Here is a 20,105-nt window from a genome sequence, read left to right as displayed (position 1 = left end):
CAACTTATTAAATTGTACAAACAATTTATTAAATTGTACAAACGATTTATTAAATTGTACAAACGATTTATTAAATCGTTCAAACCATTTAAAAAAAATTTCTACATTGTTAAAATGGCACGAATACGCCGTCGTAGAACCCCCCCCCCCCCCCCCCATTTCTCGACTTTAGAGATTTTTTCCTTTTATGGTTACCATTTTTTTAATAAATGTTTTTTCTTCTCAAGATTTTTACATGACTTTAAAATAGTCAATTAATTTGATAAAATCCCTTGCTTTTAGTTTTTTAATGTGTTGTTTTCGAACAAGCCCAGGAATTATTGTGATTCGATTTATCCTGTTTGATCAGTTTTAAAGCGTACTGTACATGCGTAGCGATATCTGATAGGCTGAATTACAGACACTTGGGGGGTGGACCCCCTCCCCCTTTTTCCATTTTTTCTTTTTATAAATCTTGGACCGAATCTCCTTTTCCCTATTTTTGTATTCTAATATGCACCATTTGTTTGTTTCCTTTCAAAATGAATGGAAAAAATTGACCTGTCACTCCCATAGAGAAATGCCAAAACTGATGCATGTACTGTACACATACATTTACCAAAACCCTTTGCAACGTAGTCTGTGCATTTACTCTTGCTATACTTCTTTAAAATCGATCCGTACTTTATTTTTATCTCTTCATGGAATTTTAAATCAGAATATTTAACACTACTAGTCATTTACTTAACTGCTAAACACTCTGTCCTCTACGAAAAATTATAAATTTTCAAATTAAATTAGTACGAATTTTAATTTGAAAATTAGAATTTTCTGTAGAGGACACTCGCAAAACGTACTTCAACTATGCTGAATATAAATTCCAATGTCCCTTTAGCTGAATTCAGAATGGACGTTGAATGACCTTTTCTCTCTAATGTATTTTGTCATGATAACAAACAAGGACACTTTTTGCAGATACATAACAATAATTTATTTACTGTAAGTATCACAAAACAGAACAAACAACATCATTGGCTGATATTCCGTTTTGATGATGGTGTGTCCAATGAGAGAACAATCTAGTAATAAATAAATTAACACACAATAAATAATTGTCAAAAATCACAAACAACAAATCCATTCGCTTGAGACGAATTTCACGGTCCCTTGCGGAACGTGTCTGTGATTAAAGGAGGGGATGGAATTCCTCCCGATTATTCCTCATCGAACGGGGGTGGTCGGGACTATCTCCAAGAGTCATTTATTCGATTCTGGACTGCAATAGAAAGAAAAGAATATTATTATATACCGCATAGAAGTAGTGAATTCAGTCAGAAAATGCTACTTCTTGGATTTATATATGGCGAACCCCCCCCCCCCCTCCCCCTTTCCCCGCAAATTTTTATCCAAATATTTTTTCTTATTGTACCGTTGAATTTAATAAAATTATCACCACTCAGAGAAAGTTCTCTGACTCACCATAGATTTAGAGGAGACGGTGGTAGTCCTCTGGACAGATGTAGAGCTGCGGCTCTTGGCGCGCAGTTTGGACATGGAGGTCTCAGCAGTGTCAGCGCGCTCTTCGGCGTCTTCCAGCTCGTGCTGTACCTTGCGGTATTTAGCCAGATTGATGGCGGCAATTTCCTCCTGTAGAATGAAAATATTTAATTTGAAACCTGTTAAGACGTACTAAAATTTATCACAAGGCACCCGCTTTAATATAGGTATATTGCATTACATTCTCTTAAAAAGATTTTTTTTCCAAATCGCTACTTTTAATATTCAAAAATGTTGCATATCATTTTTTAAGGAAAACGGTTTGATACTTACGGCTTCCTCAACTTGGCGTTTGTAGGTGAGGACCTTGCCCTGCAGTTTCTCGATGAGTTCCTGCAGACGTTCTTGGTTCTTCTTGTCCTCGTCAGCCTGGAAGGCGAGTTCTTTGAGGCGGCGGTCGGCCTTGCGGGCGTTCTTCTGGGTCTCGGCATGACGGCGTTGTTCGCTGTCCAGTTCGCTCTCGAGTTCTCTCACCTACAGAAAGAAACAAAATAAGTAAGCAAACAAGTTGTATACACGTAATACATATTTTCCATCTAAAAAAAAACATGACTGTAATCCATGCAGAAAAAAACCAAGAAGAATTTAATCAACGTTAACTTACTCTGTTCTCAAGCTTGGCAATCATCTTCTTGCCTCCCTTGAGGGCGGATGCTTCAGCCTCATCTAAGCGGACCTGGAGCTCCTTGATTTGGCTTTCAAGTCCCTTGCGGAATTTCTCAATCTGGGCGCTGTGCTCTTGTTCGGCGCGGAGTTCCTCGGCAAGATGGTTGGCCTCGGCAATGGCTTTCTTGGCCTTGTCGTCGGCGGCTCTGATTTCATTGTTCATCTCTTCAAGATCGGTCTGAAGATAAAACGTATACCCGATAAGTATATAACGTGATATTCAAAAATTCATTATTTGAATGAATGATTTAAAATGCATAAAACCAAAATGTCGTCTGTACCTGCATGGCCTGGATGTCTCCCTCGAGTTTCCTCTTCTGTGCTTGCAGGGATGTGACCTGAGCAGCGAGCTCGTTGACACGGTCATTAGCCTCGTGGAGCTCGTTTTCAGCGGATTTTCTGGCTCTCTCAGCAGATTCGATGGAAGTGCGCATCTCCTCTACTTCACCTTGCAGAATCATGCAGCGGCGCTCAGACATGGAGTAGGCTTCACGTGCTTCGCTGTGGGCACGCTGCTCATCCTCAATGCTGACTTGCATTTCCTAAATAAATAAAGGTAAGGATAAAAAAAAAGTTATGCTACTTCCACTTATAAATGATAACTATATATGACAGTATTACAATCTCATTTCAGACAAATGGCGGTTTTGAGAAAAATATTTTAAAAGAAAGTAGAAACGTACTCTGATCTGTTGCTGATAGCGTTTGACGTTCTTCTCAAGATCAGCCTTGGCGCGGTTGGCGGCATCCAAGGCAACCTCCAGCTCGTTGATATCCTGCTCAAGCTTCTTCCTGATTCTCATGGCCTCAGCCTTGCCCTTAGCCTCGGCTTCAAGACTTGCTTGCATGGAATCAAGGGCACGCTGATGGTTTCGTCTGTAAACCAAAATATTTATTTTAGTATTGACAATCAAACTGATTTCTGATATAACTGCGGATACTATTCTATTTCTGGTTTAAGATACGTGTTTACAAACGTCTGCACTAACCTGGTGTTATCGAACTCTTCCTCTTTCTCTTGAAGACGTCTGTCAATTTCAGTTCTGACAGTGGCGATCTCAAGCTGAGCACGCATGACCTTAGCTTCTTCCTGTTCAAGAGAGCTCTCAGCCTCTTCCAAAGCAGCCTGGAGTTCCTCTTTTTCCATCTCAAGACGGCGTTTGGCCTTCTCTACCTCGTGGACGCTTCTTCCACCCTCACTGAGTTGGTCGGTGAGTTCGTGGATCTCATCAGCAAGGTTCTTGTTTTCGCGTCTGAGAGATTCAATGGTGTCGTGGGATTCCTCGAACTGGGCCTTGAGTCTGAAGCATTCAGCAGAGAAGCTGCGGGTTTCTTTGTGGGCGTTCTCGACCTCAATTTCAAGGCTTCTAACCTTGCTCTGCCATTCCTGGACGGTCTTGTCGAAGGCTCTCTGTTTCTTCTCCAAGTTGTTGGCATTAGCGTTGGCCTATGAAAAAAAAACACGGAAATTATAATATTTATAAGCGCAGGCATTGTTATCGAACAATGAATTCGAGTTTCGACCAAAATGTTTTAATTAAAAAGATCTTACTCTTTCTACTTCAATGACAAGGTCTTCCATTTCCTGAGCCATACGTTGTTTCACTTTCTCGAGCTGGCTGATCTTAGCATTAGCTGCCTCTAGATTCTGGTCGGCTTCGTTAAGTTTAGCTTGCATACGGCGTCTGCAAAAGTAATATATACATGTATGTAAATAAAAAACATCAATAGATTTAGGAAAATATCATTATATTATTTGAACAAAACATTTTCAAAACATTTTGTTGTTTTTTAGCATGTTACCATACCTCATCTCTTCAACGGCCTCGGCACTGGCGCCACCGCCACTCTCGCACTTGGATCGCCACATCTGCACCTCATTGTGGGCCTTGCTGAGTTGACGCTGGACATCAGCCTTGGACTCCTGTTCCTCCTCGAACTGTTCACGGAGGGAGTCGAGGTCAGCATTGAGGTTACGGACCTCAGACTGCATCTTCTGTCGGAGCTGTATAAAACATGGGAAAAAGAACACAATGTATTCTCAGTAAGTGTATTTTAAACACATAAAAACTCTTCAGATAACTACAATTCAAACATCCCGACTTGATACACATTCAGACTTTTAGTGTTTGAATAGACACACAAAGTATAATCAACTCACTCTAGACTCTTCCTCAATGGAACGTTTAGCCTCCTCCAGCTGAGATGCCAGAGAAGCCTTCTCTTTGGTCAGTTGGCTGATACGGCTCTCGGCCTCCTCCAACTGGCGGGTAAGATCGGAGTTCTCGCTCTGTAGTCTGGCCTTGGCAGAGTTAAGGTCGGCAGCATTCCTGTTGGCCTCGTCAATTCTGGCATTGGCCTCAGAGAGTTGGGATTCAAGCTGTTTGGAGACCTTCTCGGCAGATTGCTATAAAATTGGAGTCAGGTTGAAAAATCTATTTTTCTTAGGGGAAAGTTAATAGCTGATTACCATATATTCATAAGACTTATTTTCTTAAACCTTTAAATAAGATAAGTAACGATATGTGATTGGTATAAATTTTTCCATTAAACTGTGCCTAAAGAAATTAGAAATGATCATATGCTGTGTACAAACTCTTTACAACTTAGAGGGTAAATCCAGGAAAAAATAAAATAGTAAAGTGATAAAATAAAAAGAAAGAAGAAATACTCATTTATATGGCGAGTATACCTTATTTTTGTTGAGAATTGAAATCTGTGCATGAAGGTCATCAAGTTCAACCTTCATTTGTGCTGCATCTTTAAGTGCTCTATACAGAAAGAGAAAGAAGGCAAGGAAAATAAGTGGGTGTGTAAATATATATATATTTTTATTATGGTGACGTTTAGTTAGGTTGTGTAAGGACTTCGTTTATGGTGCCGTGTGATATACCGGGTATTCATATAAATATCGGAGTGCACCCATGCCTGGATTCCAAGGTTCTTGCTGAAGAAAAGAGTGGGGTTTGAAGAATGACACTGATATGAATTGTCATTCCTTGTTTACCTTCTGCTTAATGACATGTTGAAGCTGACTTTGCATGTCATCAAGTTCGCGTTTGACATCTTTCTTATCCTTTTCCAGTCTGTAATAATTTTTCATTCAGTAATCGCATAGTAAAATTTTCTTTCTAGCATACATTGTAAATACATGAACATTAGTCCTCTGGTATTTTTAAAATAGAAAAAAATTATTGTCTGCTTGAATTGTCACCACTTACTTAGCCTTGGCCTTGTTGAGCTGGTCGATTTGGTCAGCCATCTCATTGGCGACGTCTTGCTGCTTCTTGCGGAGGGCTGAAACCTGGGCTTCTCCAGCCAAAGTCTGTTCCTCCAAGTCGCGACGGAGTTTCAACAACTCTTGTTCCCTCTTCTTGTTGAGATCAACCTAAAAAATGTGTGTCAACAACACATTTGAATTAAAAATGCATGACAATTCGGCCGCTATGTAAAGCGGGCTGTTAATATTACAAGTTCTTTTCTGAACGTATCGTATACCTGAGCTGCAGTGGCACCACCAGCCTCATCCAGACGCTCGCTCAGTTCGTCCAACTCGCGGCTGAGCTCCATGCGCTGTTTCTCAGACTTGGCTCTGGCTGCACGCTCAGATTCAAGCTCTTCCTCGAGTTCTTCGATTCTGGCGTTCAACTCCTTGATCTTGCGCTGGAGACCGGCGTTGATGCCCTGTTCATCCTCAATACGAGAGTTGAGGCTGTTGATCTCCATGTCCTTCCTATTGTAACGAGTTGGATACATGAAACAGTTATTTAAAGGCCCGTTACCCCATCATTTTATAGATGATTAAGTTCAAAATTATTACAAAAACCTACTTCTTGACGACGGTTTCCAGTTCGCTCTTGACGCGTTCAAGGTCTTCAACAGCTCCTTGTGTGGATTTCAGGTCCTGCTCAAGTTTGCGTTTGGCCTTCTCAACATCACCACGGATCTTCTTCTCACGCTCAAGGTTGTCTTCCATCTAAACAAGAGGAAGAATTGATTACTACAACCTTTTAGACACAGGAATACAACACACATTTAATAAATCATATAAGTATAAAACAGAAGAAAATTATTAAATGAAATAAACGGAAGACTGCCATACTTCATCCAGAGTCTGTTCAAGTTTCTGTTTGAGTTTGTTGAGGTGATTGCATTTGTCCTCTTCGGCTTGTAAATCTGCCTGAGTTTTCTTGTGAGCTTCATCCAAAGCCTTCTTTTCCTTGCTGAGCTTGCTGAACTGTTCTTCTTGATGTTGGATTTCGTCGTTAAGAGTCTTGATCTGGTTATCCTTGGTCTGTTTCTCTTGTTCGGCCTTAGCAAGAGTGTTTTCAAGATCTTCAATGTCTTTTTTCAACTCATCATTTTCAGCTTCCATCTTCTTCTTGATGCCCTCAAGCTCAGCGGCAGCGTCCTCCTCATCAAGTAGGCGTTCCTCGTATTCCTTGATCTGAGCTTCCATATCAGCTTTTTCTGTGATGAATTGTTCAAGCCTCTCCTCAAATTCAGCTACTCTGTCCTGTTCGGCTTGAAGATCAATGAAGATTCTATTCTTTTCCTCCAACAATACAACATTCTGTTCCTCGAGTTTCTTCTTGATTTCAGAGGTCTTTTTCAATTCCTCCTCCATCTTGTGCATTTCTTCCAATTTCTTCTTCATCTCTTCCTCAGCACGGGCAACATTCAACATGGGCTTAACCTTGGCGTACAGTTTCCACCATTGCCAGTTTCTCAAGACAAGCCATTTACGGATGTTCCTCTGGATCATAGCAAGAGCAGTTCTGAAAAATTTAAAGTATTTCATTTTCTAGTATGATTATCAATGAGAAAATTATTTAAAATTTGCGTTAAACCGAACGATTTTATAAACGATTACATAGGGTAAAAATTACCTTTGGTCCTGCAATTTCTTGTATTGTTTGCGCATCAGATAACCTCTGATATGAGCCTGGAATCCTGAGAGAATGGCAGAAAGACGTTCATCACGCATTTCCTCAAGCATACCAAGTACACCAGCCTTGAAGAATACCTTGGTATTACCAAGACGGTACTCTGCAGGGTCAAGCTGCAGAGCAAGCAGAACCTTTTCAGACACAACTTTGCCATCAACAAAGCCTTGTGGAATGGCATTAGGGGCCAAGATGGAGTATCTGTAAAACAAAATTTTGAACAGTTTCAATAATAAGTCTGCATGAGGCAATTATAATTCTTTTCAATATAGGCAAATCAATTACCTCTGTTTGAATTCAGAGTAGATGACTCTGCTGGGGAATCCCTTACGACAGATTCTGATACCCTCAAGTACACCGTTACATTGGAGCTGATTGAGTACAAGAGCGGCATCAATCATTCCAGACTGTTTCATTTCGTTGGGAATGATACAACGCACGAAGTGAGGATGAGTGCTGTACAAGTTCTTCATCAGTTTGTTCAGAGACTCCTGCAAACAAATATGTTTAAAGGTCAATTAATCGCCATTTAACTCTAAAGAAAGGTATTCTAAACAAAAGCTGAAAATATAAAAAAGTGAATGAGGATAAAATGAGTGCATTAATACCCTGTGGACAGCTGAGATGGTCTGGAAAGCAGAGGACTTCTTCTTCTTCTTTCCACCGCCGGCTTCTGGTTCAGGAGCTTGGAAGAGTTCCTTTACAAGGTGTTCCTTAGACTCGGACAGCAAGGCAACGACGTTCTCGTTGATTGGATCCTTGTTCTTCTCTAACCAATTGCTGATGTTATAACCAACAGAGCCAGCGTAGTGGCCCAAGGAGAAGTCAGGAGCGGGAACGCCAGGCCTAGGAGCCTTTCCTGGTTTTCCAAAGTTGGGGGATTTGCCCATGTGATTTTGGTACAGCTTGTCCTTGAATGACTTGTCGTCAGCCTTGGGGAACATGCATTCCTCTTCAAGGATGGACAGGATACCCATAGGCTGAAAAATAATGTTAATTTTTCGTCTTAATTCTAAAACTTGACAAACCAGTATGTAATATTTTAGTTTACAAACTACATCTTTGATACGCTACCTTCTCAATGAGCTCGATACAGGCTGCCAAGTCCATACCGAAGTCAATGAACTCCCATTGGATACCTTCCTTCTTGTACTCTTCCTGCTCCAGGACAAACATGTGGTGGTTGAAAAACTGTTGAAGTCTTTCATTGGTATAGTTGATACACAGCTGCTCAAAGCTGTTGAACTGTAAAAGAAATATGGATCATATGAAAAAGATAATGCACGTGCTTGTACAATACTAGTATACAATGACGTTTTTTTGTCTTTGAATACACATTGTTTTCATAATATCTTACCTCAAAAATTTCGAAACCAGCAATATCCAATACACCGATGTAGTAGTTTCTCTTGGCTTTGGTGTCCAAAGTTTTGTTGACTCTCTTGACCAGCCATTGGAACATACGATCGTACAAAGACTTAGCCAAGGCACCGATGGAGTTGGTAACTTGCTCTTTGTTCTGACCTTTGTAGACAAACTCGGTTCCGACCTTGACTTTGGGTTTGAGCAAGCATTTCAAGAAGTCTCCAGCGTTGATACCCAGCAAGAAAGCAACCTTTTCAGGTTCTATAAAACGAGAATAATCATGAGATAGGTTTTGTTTACGTTTCTTTCCTGGATGAATACCGTGAATTTGTAGTACGGTTGTTGAAAAAAAAGCATACCAGCAGTTCCATCGACTTCAGCCTGTTCACCCTTCTGCTTGAAGGTCATTTCACCCATATGCATGATGGAGGCTGTGCACTTGTACATACTGTGTTTCTCTTCAGTGGTGAAACCAAGAACGTCAAAAGCTTCCTAAATGATACATAATCGCGCATTTATAAAATGGAAGTCAACACATACTCATACGCGAAGATAAAAATTACATTGAATCAAAATACAAAGATTGATTTTGTTGTTGTTGTTGTTTCAAATATACATACATCGACCATTTTCATTTCTTCAACATCATCAATACCATCAACCGTCAAAGCACCTTGGTTGATAAAGGAATAGAGAGCGGGATCGGGGGAAACCAGTAGAGGTTCTAAAAAGAGTTAAGGTGGGATAAGGATGAAAGGATATGACATACACCGTTTGATCTGGGAGAATATCCCATGAGAGATCAGTATTAAATGACATATTGAAATATAAGTTGGAATGCAGTATCGAATAGTCTGAATGGAAAACTGAAACAGAATTGTTTTAGGTGGGGGAAATAGGGGACGTTTGGAAAATCGTGAGTGACAAGTCTTAGAAATTCGTGAAATATGCGGTAGGGGGTGTTTTGGAGTATGTTATTATAAAAAAAATATGAGAAAGTTCGGAGGTATTTGTCAGAGTTTTCAACTTTTTGGACAAGAACTGCCAGCTGAAAGAGAATACTAGTATATGAGTGAAAGAAGATAGATTCGTTGGAGTAGTTTTAGGTTAGGGTTTCGGTATGGATTTCGAGATTCAAGAAATTTGGCTGCATTTTCTGAAAAAAGAAACTATTAGTTTGATATGTTATATTATTTTTAAGAATGTAAAGAGATCGAGTCCGGGAAAAAGGTTATGGAATTCTTTTTAAAAGAAAATTGGGTTCGGGAGCAGGGATTGATTGACTGAAAGAAAATTTTATTAGTTCGACATTGTCAAGTGGTCAAGGTTTTGGTGGGATTTTTAAATCTCTTCAGAGTAGAGAGATTCAGAGTAGAGAGATTTCTTTTGGAACCAGGTTTCTATATTGAAAGAAGAAAAGAGTATTCAAGACGGGAATGGGCTTATTACAACGTACGTCCATCATTTTCATTTCCTCTACATCATTAATGCCATCGACAGTGAGTGCACCCTGATTGATAAAGCTGTAGAGGGCCGGATCAGGAGAAACCAATAAAAGTTCTGTAAGCAGAATGCCATTACTTGATTTATATGACGTGAATGAGACGATAACATATTATATTTTTTATACCATTGACGGATTAGACAGCAAATTTCACGACCACCTTTTTATGTCCTCTCCATTTTGGTGATGATGAGTAACTACCGGTAGTGTAATGCTGCATGTAATACGGAGTAAAAAATATTCTGGTACGATTTATTTATGACTTTATAGAGTTATCATTTAAAAGTGGAAAAAATAAGTTTCATAAACATTGAAGAAGACACCTACCATTGAGCTCTGGAATGGCGTTAGACAGGAGCTGGTAGAAGATGTGGTAGTTTCTCTCAACAGTTTGTTGGTAAGTGACACGAGATTTCTCCAGCAGGTCTATGTATTTAAACATGTATTTTTAATAACTAAAATTTCAATAAGGATTTAAAAATGATTTTAAACTAACAAATAAAATATAAACTTACAGGTTTCAATGTCGGCTCCTGCAATTTTTCCTGTGGGACCGAAGTGGATACGGACGAATTTTCCCTGTTTACGAAAGAAAAAGGCTAAGTGAAAATCATTAAAATGAAAGTACAGTCGTGTAAAAACTGTATTTTCTAACCATAAAAATTTATTTTAAAAACGTAATAAATATATTAAATACTTAGCTAAATTGAAACTAAAACTGATTGACAATGAGGAAAACTTTCTTACTTACAGTTCACTGCATCCTCAAAATGAGAGGAGACAAAATCAGGAGGGAGTGAGGATGGGGGAGCGGCTTAGGAAGGTGGGCGGATATCTGAGGATCCAGATTATCCTAGTGACGAGGGAGAGTAGGAATTTGTTAAAAACACACCGGTGGATCAAAGTTTGTCAGTGCTGTATTATTCGTTTATGGTTAAACGAATATTCCAAAAAGGTAAAATACATGCAAGGTTATTTTCACATCAAAAACCATGACATTATTTTGGAATTAAAAATAAAAAAGGTGTAAATTTTATTACAGGTTTTGTATCTCCTAAGTCTTTTTTTGGAACATCAAGGAGGGCAAATACGTAAACCATTAACCATGCACTGAGGTAGGTGATAAATTCGTTCATTTTTAAAATATCGGGAAAATGACATCATTTTAAGTCCAAAAATCAAAATAAAAAAAATATGGGTTGAGTTGTTTTATGGTTTAGGTTTAATGAAAGATAAATTCAGCACAAAGTGTGGATGATAACGGATTTAAAAATAAACTTACAAAACGTGAGGAGTTGTTGTTACGGACAGTCTTGGCGTTTCCGTAAGCCTCAAGTACTGGGTTAGCCTGCACGATCTGGTCCTCTAGGGTTCCCTGTTGTTTGGAGGGTCAAGAAAATAGGGGAGGAACCGAGAAGAGGATTGAAAGGAAATTTGGCGAATTTAGGAGAGAAAACGATCAGAATAGTTTGAGAGGATTTAAGGAAGGATAATCGGAAAATTTATGAAGAAAAGGGAGAGGGGAAAAAGAAAAAAGTAAAAAAAAAATATAAATTAGCAATTTAAGTACATATATAATGCCATTATCATACCGATAAAGACTTTTACAGTTATAATTATTATTATATTGAAGGAATATTTTAAGAGGAAACATTTTCGCTACCTTCTTGTCGTCCTTTGGCTTTTCCTCTGGATCATCCTTTTTGGACTGACCAGCTGCCACGAGGGCGAAATACTGAATGACCTTTTTGGTGTTTTCAGTTTTTCCGGCTCCAGACTCACCACTGAGAATTAAATTAGAAAATCCATTATCTCAATTTGAGCTTCAAGACGCAGATTTAAAAAAAAAAATAATTTAAAAAATGATTTTTCTAAAAAAAAAAAAAAAAAAAAGAAGGCAAACTTACGTAATCAACATGGACTGATTCTCACGATCTTGTACCATGAATTGGTAAGCGTTGTCAGCCACGGAATACAAATGGGGAGGCATTTCAGTCTTCCTCTTACCCCTGTATTTGTCGACCAGGGCCTGGCCGTAGATGGGGAGGCGCTTATAGGGGTTGACGGCAACGCAGAAAAGTCCGGAATAGGTCTAATAACAAGAAAAAACAAAATATTTAAAATATATATACAAAATAAACAAATTATGTGAAATGGATATTATGAGCGATTTTTACATGTTTTATGAGACTTACGTAGATCAACATAGACTTGTAACGGGATCTCAAGTTGTGCAACACAGAGGCTTCGTTCAGGTAGGTCATGTTGGCCATGTCGTCAATTTTCTCGTATTTGGGTGGATTCATTTGCTGAATGTCATCCTTCTTCACTGTCCTGGTCTAATGACAATATTGGAACAAAAGTTACACAAAGGTTTAGACTTTTTCAAGTTAATATTATGGTCTAAAACAGTCTTTGCTCGATATTCTCCGAAAATTTTTGATAATTCAATTGAAAATCATTAAGCTTTTTTCGTTTTTAAACCAAGGAATTTGTTTTTTTAATGATTATTGTTGTTTGTTTTTTTGTTTGTTTATTTTGTTTACCTCTTGGCTTTCAATGGTCTTGACAGTGATCTCCTCTCCTTTGGTGGACTGGATCTCAGCGGCCAAGAAACCTTCCTTCTCGTCGGGAATCCAGCACATCTTTTTGCCGTCAAATGGGACAGTCTGCTCCTTCATCAGAGCTTTCCTGTCGACAGCCAGGTACTTCATATCCGGATCGTTGGGATCGAATGACGCCATGTTTGCTTATTCGGTGGACAAGCTCCGCTTGTATATAAATAAAAAGTTGAACCGAAATCTGGCGAAAAGATGGAGTCTGTCTGGTTTACCGGACGCCTCAAGAACAAGCCCGAATTGTTACAGAACAGCCTGAAAAAAAATCGAATTTCAATACTAGCTGGCACTGAATAGAATTGTGATAAGTTTCCTTCATTTTTTTTTTTTTTTTTTTTTTGCTTGATAATCTGACGCTGTTAGCAACAAGGAATTGTTTTTTAAAAATATAATTTATAGGAAAATGGGAATGTATTTCATAAATTTAAAAAACTGTATCTAAAAATAGCATGCATAGATGTGCTTGGATAAAAATTCTAGGTATGGATTGAAAAAAAAAATCCCGTAAATTTATAAGAAACCATGCGTGAAGTAAAATTTCTCTTCATCAAACATCATTTGAATATTTTTCGACACTAAGTTTATTCCTTTTCGTATCTTAAAAACAGTATAAACTATTTGTTCGGGTGTTTTATTCTGACGAATATGCATTTTTTGCAAAACACGAACATAACTTGAGATTTCAGCAACTTAACACTATGATTTTAAAAGTAACAGTTATCTTTTAGTCATCAATAATTATTATCATTTTAAAAAAATTATTCAAGTACATTTCAAACACAAAACATTGAGTTTGTTTTTAGAGTTACTCCTCTTGCACCAAAACCGATATGGTTGGTAAGCTATCAAGCATATGATATGCTTAAAAAAATCATCCAAAATTTCATTAGATTACGCTTAGCTGAGACCAACTATTGCACAACTCTGTTGCTTCCGAATCTTTCTGCGATATAAAAGCTAGCTTACGTTGTATAATTTTTTTTTACAAAAATATTTTTATTAAAATCAGTACAAAATATTACTAGAACTTATATGCAAACGGTAAATTTGATTCCATTACTTATTAACTAAGTTCTGAGAGTATTTCCAAATATGGCAAAGGAATGCGTGCAGTTGCTTCCACTTGCATGTGTCCTTTTACAATGATTCTTGGCCAAAATATTTTGTTCATTTTAAAACTAGACTTTTAGTTAGGCTACTAGTATGAATCCATCACTGATAAGTTATGCCTAAAGAGGATAACCAAATATGGAATAGGTATGCGCCTTTCAATATTCAACCTTACCTTGGGTTATTCCAGAGAGAGATGTTACAAAATACTTAAAAATTCACAGAATATGTAATCCGAAATCAGAAAAAATAACCTTTAGGGAAAATGTAAAACTAAGGAGGAGGCTAAAAGGAATAAAAGGTTGTGGAAAGTGAATTGCTTAAAACTGGGAAAATGCATTAAAATCTAGTGAAGGATAGAATGATTTTGGAGATTTGGATGGTTTGAATGTATAAAGGAAAGGAAGGGAAATGGTTAATGTATAAAAGTCAAGAGATATTAGGTTAGGATTTATTGATCACGGAATGAGTAAAGGCACACAAGAGAGAAAAAAAATCCCACATCCGATTTACTTACGATCTGAAGCTGCTCTAAATGCTTCGGTTACACCCTTCAGTTTATATATCCTCCGAAATTTCCAAACAGAAATAAACAACGGATCATTTGATTGGAAGGTAGCCGTAGCAGCATCAATCAATAACCAATCAGAAGACGAGAAAGATTCCTATGAGAGAAAGATGAGGATACTACAAAAGGAATACGGTTGCTCAGCTGTTCTATGCCAAGAGTCGAATAACGGTATGGAACCCAGAATCTATTAATAACTTTGCATAATAATCGCGCTGCGTGGGGGGATGTAGGGGGGACATGTGTGCTTATCTGTCTGGATATCGTCTGCTTACATAATTATTGTTAATTATAAACTCAATGGGATTACTTTTCCTCGTCTTGGTATTTGGATTTTATTTTTATTACATAAATAACGACATTACAATTTAGAATTTAAATAGCGGAATATTTTATTAGGCCTATATTTAATATTTGTTTTCCGTTACATTGTTATCAATGAACTTTCAATTTTGCATTATTCTTAAAGGAATATTTTATTTCGACGTTCTTCTATTTCATCCTTGGCAAAAAAGATTTGAACAACGTTAAGAGGTTATTTACTCCTCGTTTTTGGCTGTAGACATTCAAATAAATTGATTTGAAATTAAAAAAAAGGATTTTAACTTGTAATATTTAGAAATGTGGCTTGATGTAGGCAAATCTTATTCACTCCCGAATTTCTATATAAAGTGTACCTTCATTGCAAAGGGCGGAAGCCACTATATTCTTTAGAATTGATAAGCATGTAGGGGAAAATAAATATGTATGGATATTAGTAATTGAGAAAAAAAGATTTAAATTAAAATTACAGATTTCAACTTAACATACCACAAACAAATTTTCTTAACACCCATCAAAAGAGTTGCATTGCTAATTTTTTTTTTTTTAAATTTCTTTAATAAAAATCTTATTACAACACGTATGATCGTTTAATTATGTAAAATGCAAAAGTAGACTGTTAATTTTTTTTCTAGAACCTTTACAGTAACAAAACATCATATATTTAAAGATCTGTAGAGACTTCATTGAACTGCAATGTTTTGCTTTCTCATTTTTGATCAAATTATGTGGTTTGTGACCAAGTATCAAAGTTATGTACATGTACACTTATTTATCGGATATCACTTATTCAGTTTTAGAGCAGGCACGTAGCAACGGGGGGGGGGGGGAGCGAAGGGCTGCCCCCTTTTTTTTCAAAACTTAACTTTTACTATTGAAAATGTTCATTGAAAGGCTGGTTGGCCTTCCCACTTTTTGTTGTACTAGGAAAATGTAGTATAAAAAATTGGTACTGAAAGAAGTTGTCAATGAAAAAAGCCCCCCCCCCCCCCCCCCCAAGAAATAGGATTTTCGAGTTTTCCTTTTTTTTTGCTTGCTAACTTTTTAAGGTAAGTAAAAAAATTTTTTTTTTCTAAAAACGATGTCGGCACTGTAGAGAGCCAATTTTGAATTTTGAGAAAAATGTGACAGTTTCAACTTGAAATTATCCAAGCGTATCTCATAAAAACAAAAGTCTTTTCCAGGTCCGAGGCTTAAGTCAAAATTTCAAATCACTTTAAATTTTGAAATAATTGTGATATTGAAACAAGATTGTCATCGTACGTGTGAATTTAATAATAATACAACCCTGCTAGTTTTAAGCACGTTTTTGTTAAATATAACTCAATTTAACACAAGTATGCTCTCAGTTTCTGGTCTTCAGGTCTGATTTAGTTATTTTTAAATCTTTCCAAAGTTTGGCTATTGAATTGAGGCGAAATTCTGAGGAAGAAAAACCAACGATTTCTTATTACGGCAAATTATACCTACTGCTACTAGTAATTGATATCATCACAGAAAGTTACATATGTGAATTATGTATGCAAATGTTAGTTATGGAACACACTCTTCATGTATCAGCAGATTTTCTCTGCAAAATCGTCTGTGATTAATTTACGTTCACTTGATGAAAGGTCATATTGGCGCGTGCAGGCTCAGCGCGCGTGGTCTGGTATTGTGTTGGGGAAATCAGAAACAGCGGGGAGGGGTTTATGGACGAGAAGCATATTGTACAGACGTCTGTGTGGCTGGAATCTACTTTGACAGTTTAAATGTGTTTCAAGTAAAACTTTTCCAACAATGACTGTTTACCACTGAAAATGTTTATTAAAAGGATGATTGCCCCCCCCCCCGTTTTTTTTAGTAGCAACATGGTCAAATGAAGAGTAATGGCGTAATGTTAGAATAAAATTTGGTCGTGAAAGAAGTCGGAACACCCCTGCCCCCGCCCCCAGTTTAAATGTGTTTCAAGTAAAACTTTTCCAACAATGACTGTTTACTACTGAAAATGTTTATTAAAAGGATGATTGCCCCCATCCCCTTTTTTAGTAGCAACATGTTCAAATAAGAGTAATAAGAGTAATGTCGTAATCATAGAATAAAATTTGGTCGTGAAAGAAGTTGGAACACCCCCCCCCCCACACCCCCTCCAATAGTTGAATACCTGAAGTTTTGTTATAGTTCGTCTCATATATGCATGCATTTGTAGAGATACACAGTCAAGAGGAATGCCTATCTCCGCCTCAAAGCATTGGTAAAATTTTAGGATTCTCGTGAAGCACTGCACAAATATTCTTATTCTTGCATTAATGGACATTAAAGTATATCCGAAAATGCGTGTGTATCAACTCACTGCAGTATATTATATCAAATAAAATATTCTTTAAATTGCATACTATTTTATTTAGAATTATTTAATAATTCAATAAAATAAGTGCCTATATTCATATGCATGCTGTACACGTGTATCCGGGCGAAGCTAATTCATTCATGCTATAGACATCACTCGTGTATATTTGGCGGAATGTAAAAATAAGCTCCTAAGCGCCGTCGTTGTTGTATTTGCTTAGAGTTTTGGTTAATAGTATACATGTATATCTAAAACAGATGGCAAGTTTCTTAGAATCGGGCACACTTGTTTTCGTCAGAACAAGACATCGGCAGCATGCCTGGGTTTGTTAATTACCGCACTCCGCTACTCCCACGACAAAACTGACATGCGAGGGCATTCCATGGAACATCCGCTGGAAAATATGTTAACAACACGTTTGTTAATTTTATGGTTATATATATTGTGACTTTCTCCTGACTTTCATTTATACAACATTCACTGCGGATCTGTAGCTCGCTGGTCTGAAAAAATTGGGATGAGTCGTCCATCCAGTTTTGACCTAAAGACCTGCAGCTAATACAACTTTTACTTCATGGATAAATTCAGTCAGTTTTCAAACAATTTTAAAAAATCAAATAAATATAAGCAATTTTAAAGAAAATAATTTTCAAGGTGAAATTTTTATTGCATTACGAAAATGAACTCTGAGGTTTGTCATTCTTGGTGAAATTTATTGACAGCACATAACCCATAATGTTTATTTTTACAATCAATTTACGTAGACAAAACGTCAAAGAAACAATTAAACGAAAACACATGGAATCGCAGAATCTTCATAAAACACATCTTATCTGGAAGGGAAAAATCTGAAAGGTTCAAACTGATCAGCTGTAGTGATTCTATAGTGGTACCTTGAATCTTAGCCAATAATTATTCTTTAATAACCGCGTTAACGTGGAAAAGGCGAGTGATATTTTCCGATTCTATTACTTTATTTCCATCCGAAGTTTGAAAATATGATGAAAAATATTCCCATCTCAAGCCAATGGAATATGAAGAAACACGTTTCATTTCCTGAAATACTTTTTAAAAAAGAAAATCGGAATGGGAGAACTAACCATGAAGCATTTTAGCGTCCCATGGGACTCGAATGACCACAGCGGGAGGGCCCGTATATCGCTACCACCCAGAGGCATGTAAATAACAACGTGTTATAATCTTGTCTGAGCTCTCCCTCACCCACAGTCAGAAAAGTCCTCGAATTTCAAACCACTTCTTTATGAAGACTTGATTTGTCGCCCATGTTTATCAAATTGAAACAAACAATCAAATTACAAAATATTTATGATTTTAGCTGCTTTTACGACCTATAAAATAGTTTGAATCTACGATGCTTAATTTTCTTTAAAGTTGATACTTTGATATGAATTCGACGTTTCGTTAATCATTTTGGAACTTTGAAATAAAGGAGTTTAAAAATTGTGATTGACATATATGTACACACATAGGTTCTTTTATGTTTTGTTTTTGCAATTTGGTCAAACTAATAATCTACAGGGGTAAAAATAGTTGTTTATATTAATTTCTATGTTCCAGACAACCAGTTAAAGGATTAAATATTACTATTCTGTGGAACTTCCAGTAGTGAAGTGAATGTACTGGTTGGTCATTACATATAATTTTATGGTTGTTATTTAAAACGATTATATAATTATTTTAAAACTTTAATATATATACTATAGTAATGTGTAACTAGGGCTAATTGTAACGGGGACCGTTACAGATGTTCCCCAAACGCTCCCCAACTCCCTTTTGTGCCATTTTCCCTGGAAGCTTCATTTAATAAGACAAACGCGAAACATTTTAGATTTTTAAAAAAGTTTTCCCAGAAGTAATCAATTTCAGCGTTGCACACATGCGCACTTGAATGCATGTGCGTAATGACAATATCATCTTGTCTACACTATTCATATATTTTAATATACTGAATATTACAGCATTTAATCCAAAAATATGTTTAATCTAGTGTATTTGTAATTCTACTCATTTCACGTGCACGCACGTGCATGCATGTGCATCATGACCATACCCTTTTGTAGGAGTCTATAATGTCTATCTATGTTCTTAATCCCATCCTGTTCGGTTGAAAACCAAGGGAGTTATAGCCATTTAAAGTTTAAGCCAATCAGATTGCAGCGCACGTGCATGCGCGTGATTTGATGAAAATTTTTATATATCATATTGTAGGATATCCTAAAGCATGCCTTTATTTTAAATTTCAAAGCATTTCGTCAAAAAACAAAAAAGATATTGAGAATTTTGTTTCAGCCAATCAGAGCGAAGCGCACGTTCATGCACGTGCAAGCATGTTCATGATGACCATACCTTCTTCTAGGAGTCCATTATGTCTGCTTATGTTCTGAATCCCATGCTGTTTGGTTGCAAAACAAGGGAGTTATAGCCATTCAAAGTTTTAGCCAATCAAATTTCAGCGCACGTGCATGCGCGTAATTTCATGACAATTTCTATATATCATATTGTACAACATCCTAAAGTATGCCTATGTTTTAAATTTCATAGCATTTCGTCAAAAAACAGAAAAGATATTGAGATTTTGGTTTCAGCCAATCAGAGCGAAGCGCACGTGCATGCGCGTGTGTTCGTGCTAATTTGACAGTGTCACATTATCTACACTATAAATATATCTTTATATAATGAGTTTCAAATCATTTCATTAAAAAATGTAAAAGTTATAGCTATATTAAGTATACAAGTCATTTCACGTGTTGCACGCGCACGCACGTGCATGCGTATGCGCGCAAAATGACCTTCGTTCCGCACACCTACACTACACACCCATTAACCCTAAAAAGGTTTTAGGTCAGTTGGGTGAACAGTTTCTGAGAACACTCGCGGACAAAAAAGTACCGGAGAACAAAGAAGAAAAAAAAGAATAATAATAATAATAATAATAATAATAATAATAAGAAACCGAGTAAAAACAATATGTTCCCAAACTCCGTTTGGGGAACATAATAACCTAAAGCAGAAATCAAAATTTATATACTCGTACATACATTTGTAAGTGATTTATCTTTAGAGGGAGCCGGGGTACGCGTGAGTATTTTATAACTTTGGTATCTTACGTGTACGTTTATGG

At 37.0% G+C, this 20,105-nt stretch overlaps 1 protein-coding gene across 1 annotated transcript; it reads right to left on the bottom strand.

Annotated features, from left to right (window-relative positions):
* Nucleotides 1-945: 945 nt before the first annotated feature.
* Nucleotides 946-12,890, bottom strand: LOC134278066 (myosin heavy chain, striated muscle-like). Its single transcript, XM_062760386.1, has 29 exons — nt 12,564-12,890; nt 12,213-12,356; nt 11,925-12,109; nt 11,681-11,801; nt 11,300-11,392; nt 10,533-10,596; nt 10,345-10,443; nt 9,134-9,237; nt 8,873-9,005; nt 8,506-8,774; nt 8,223-8,393; nt 7,757-8,128; nt 7,434-7,639; nt 7,092-7,349; nt 6,305-6,980; nt 6,033-6,178; nt 5,701-5,935; nt 5,424-5,590; nt 4,895-4,973; nt 4,364-4,609; nt 4,011-4,207; nt 3,755-3,887; nt 3,192-3,649; nt 2,886-3,078; nt 2,484-2,744; nt 2,141-2,380; nt 1,810-2,010; nt 1,459-1,626; nt 946-1,255 (listed from the first exon to the last, which is right to left on the bottom strand). Exons 1-29 carry the CDS (start codon nt 12,759-12,761, stop codon nt 1,241-1,243), a joined length of 5,832 nt encoding a protein of 1,943 aa, XP_062616370.1. The 5' UTR covers nt 12,762-12,890; the 3' UTR covers nt 946-1,240.
* Nucleotides 12,891-20,105: the final 7,215 nt, after the last annotated feature.

This window comes from Saccostrea cucullata, unplaced genomic scaffold (genome assembly GCF_032062105.1).
Source record: "Saccostrea cucullata isolate Sc308-1 unplaced genomic scaffold, CSIRO_AGI_Scuc_v1 ctg653, whole genome shotgun sequence".
In the NCBI taxonomy this organism is placed as follows: Eukaryota; Metazoa; Mollusca; class Bivalvia; order Ostreida; family Ostreidae; genus Saccostrea; species Saccostrea cuccullata.
This window is presented reverse-complemented; position numbering and strand designations above follow the sequence as displayed.

What these genes read in the sequence shown, in the direction of transcription:
- LOC134278066 (XM_062760386.1), bottom strand. Translation starts at nt 12,761, where the DNA reads ATGGCGTCATTCGATCCCAACGATCCGGATATGAAGTACCTGGCTGTC. An exon ending in GCTATCAGCAACAGATCAGA is followed by an intron (nt 2,745 to 2,885) that starts GTACGTTTCTAC and finishes TTATTTATTTAG; the next exon opens with GAAATGCAAGTCAGCATTGA. An exon ending in GAGACATCCAGGCCATGCAG is followed by an intron (nt 2,381 to 2,483) that starts GTACAGACGACA and finishes TTTTATCTTCAG; the next exon opens with ACCGATCTTGAAGAGATGAA.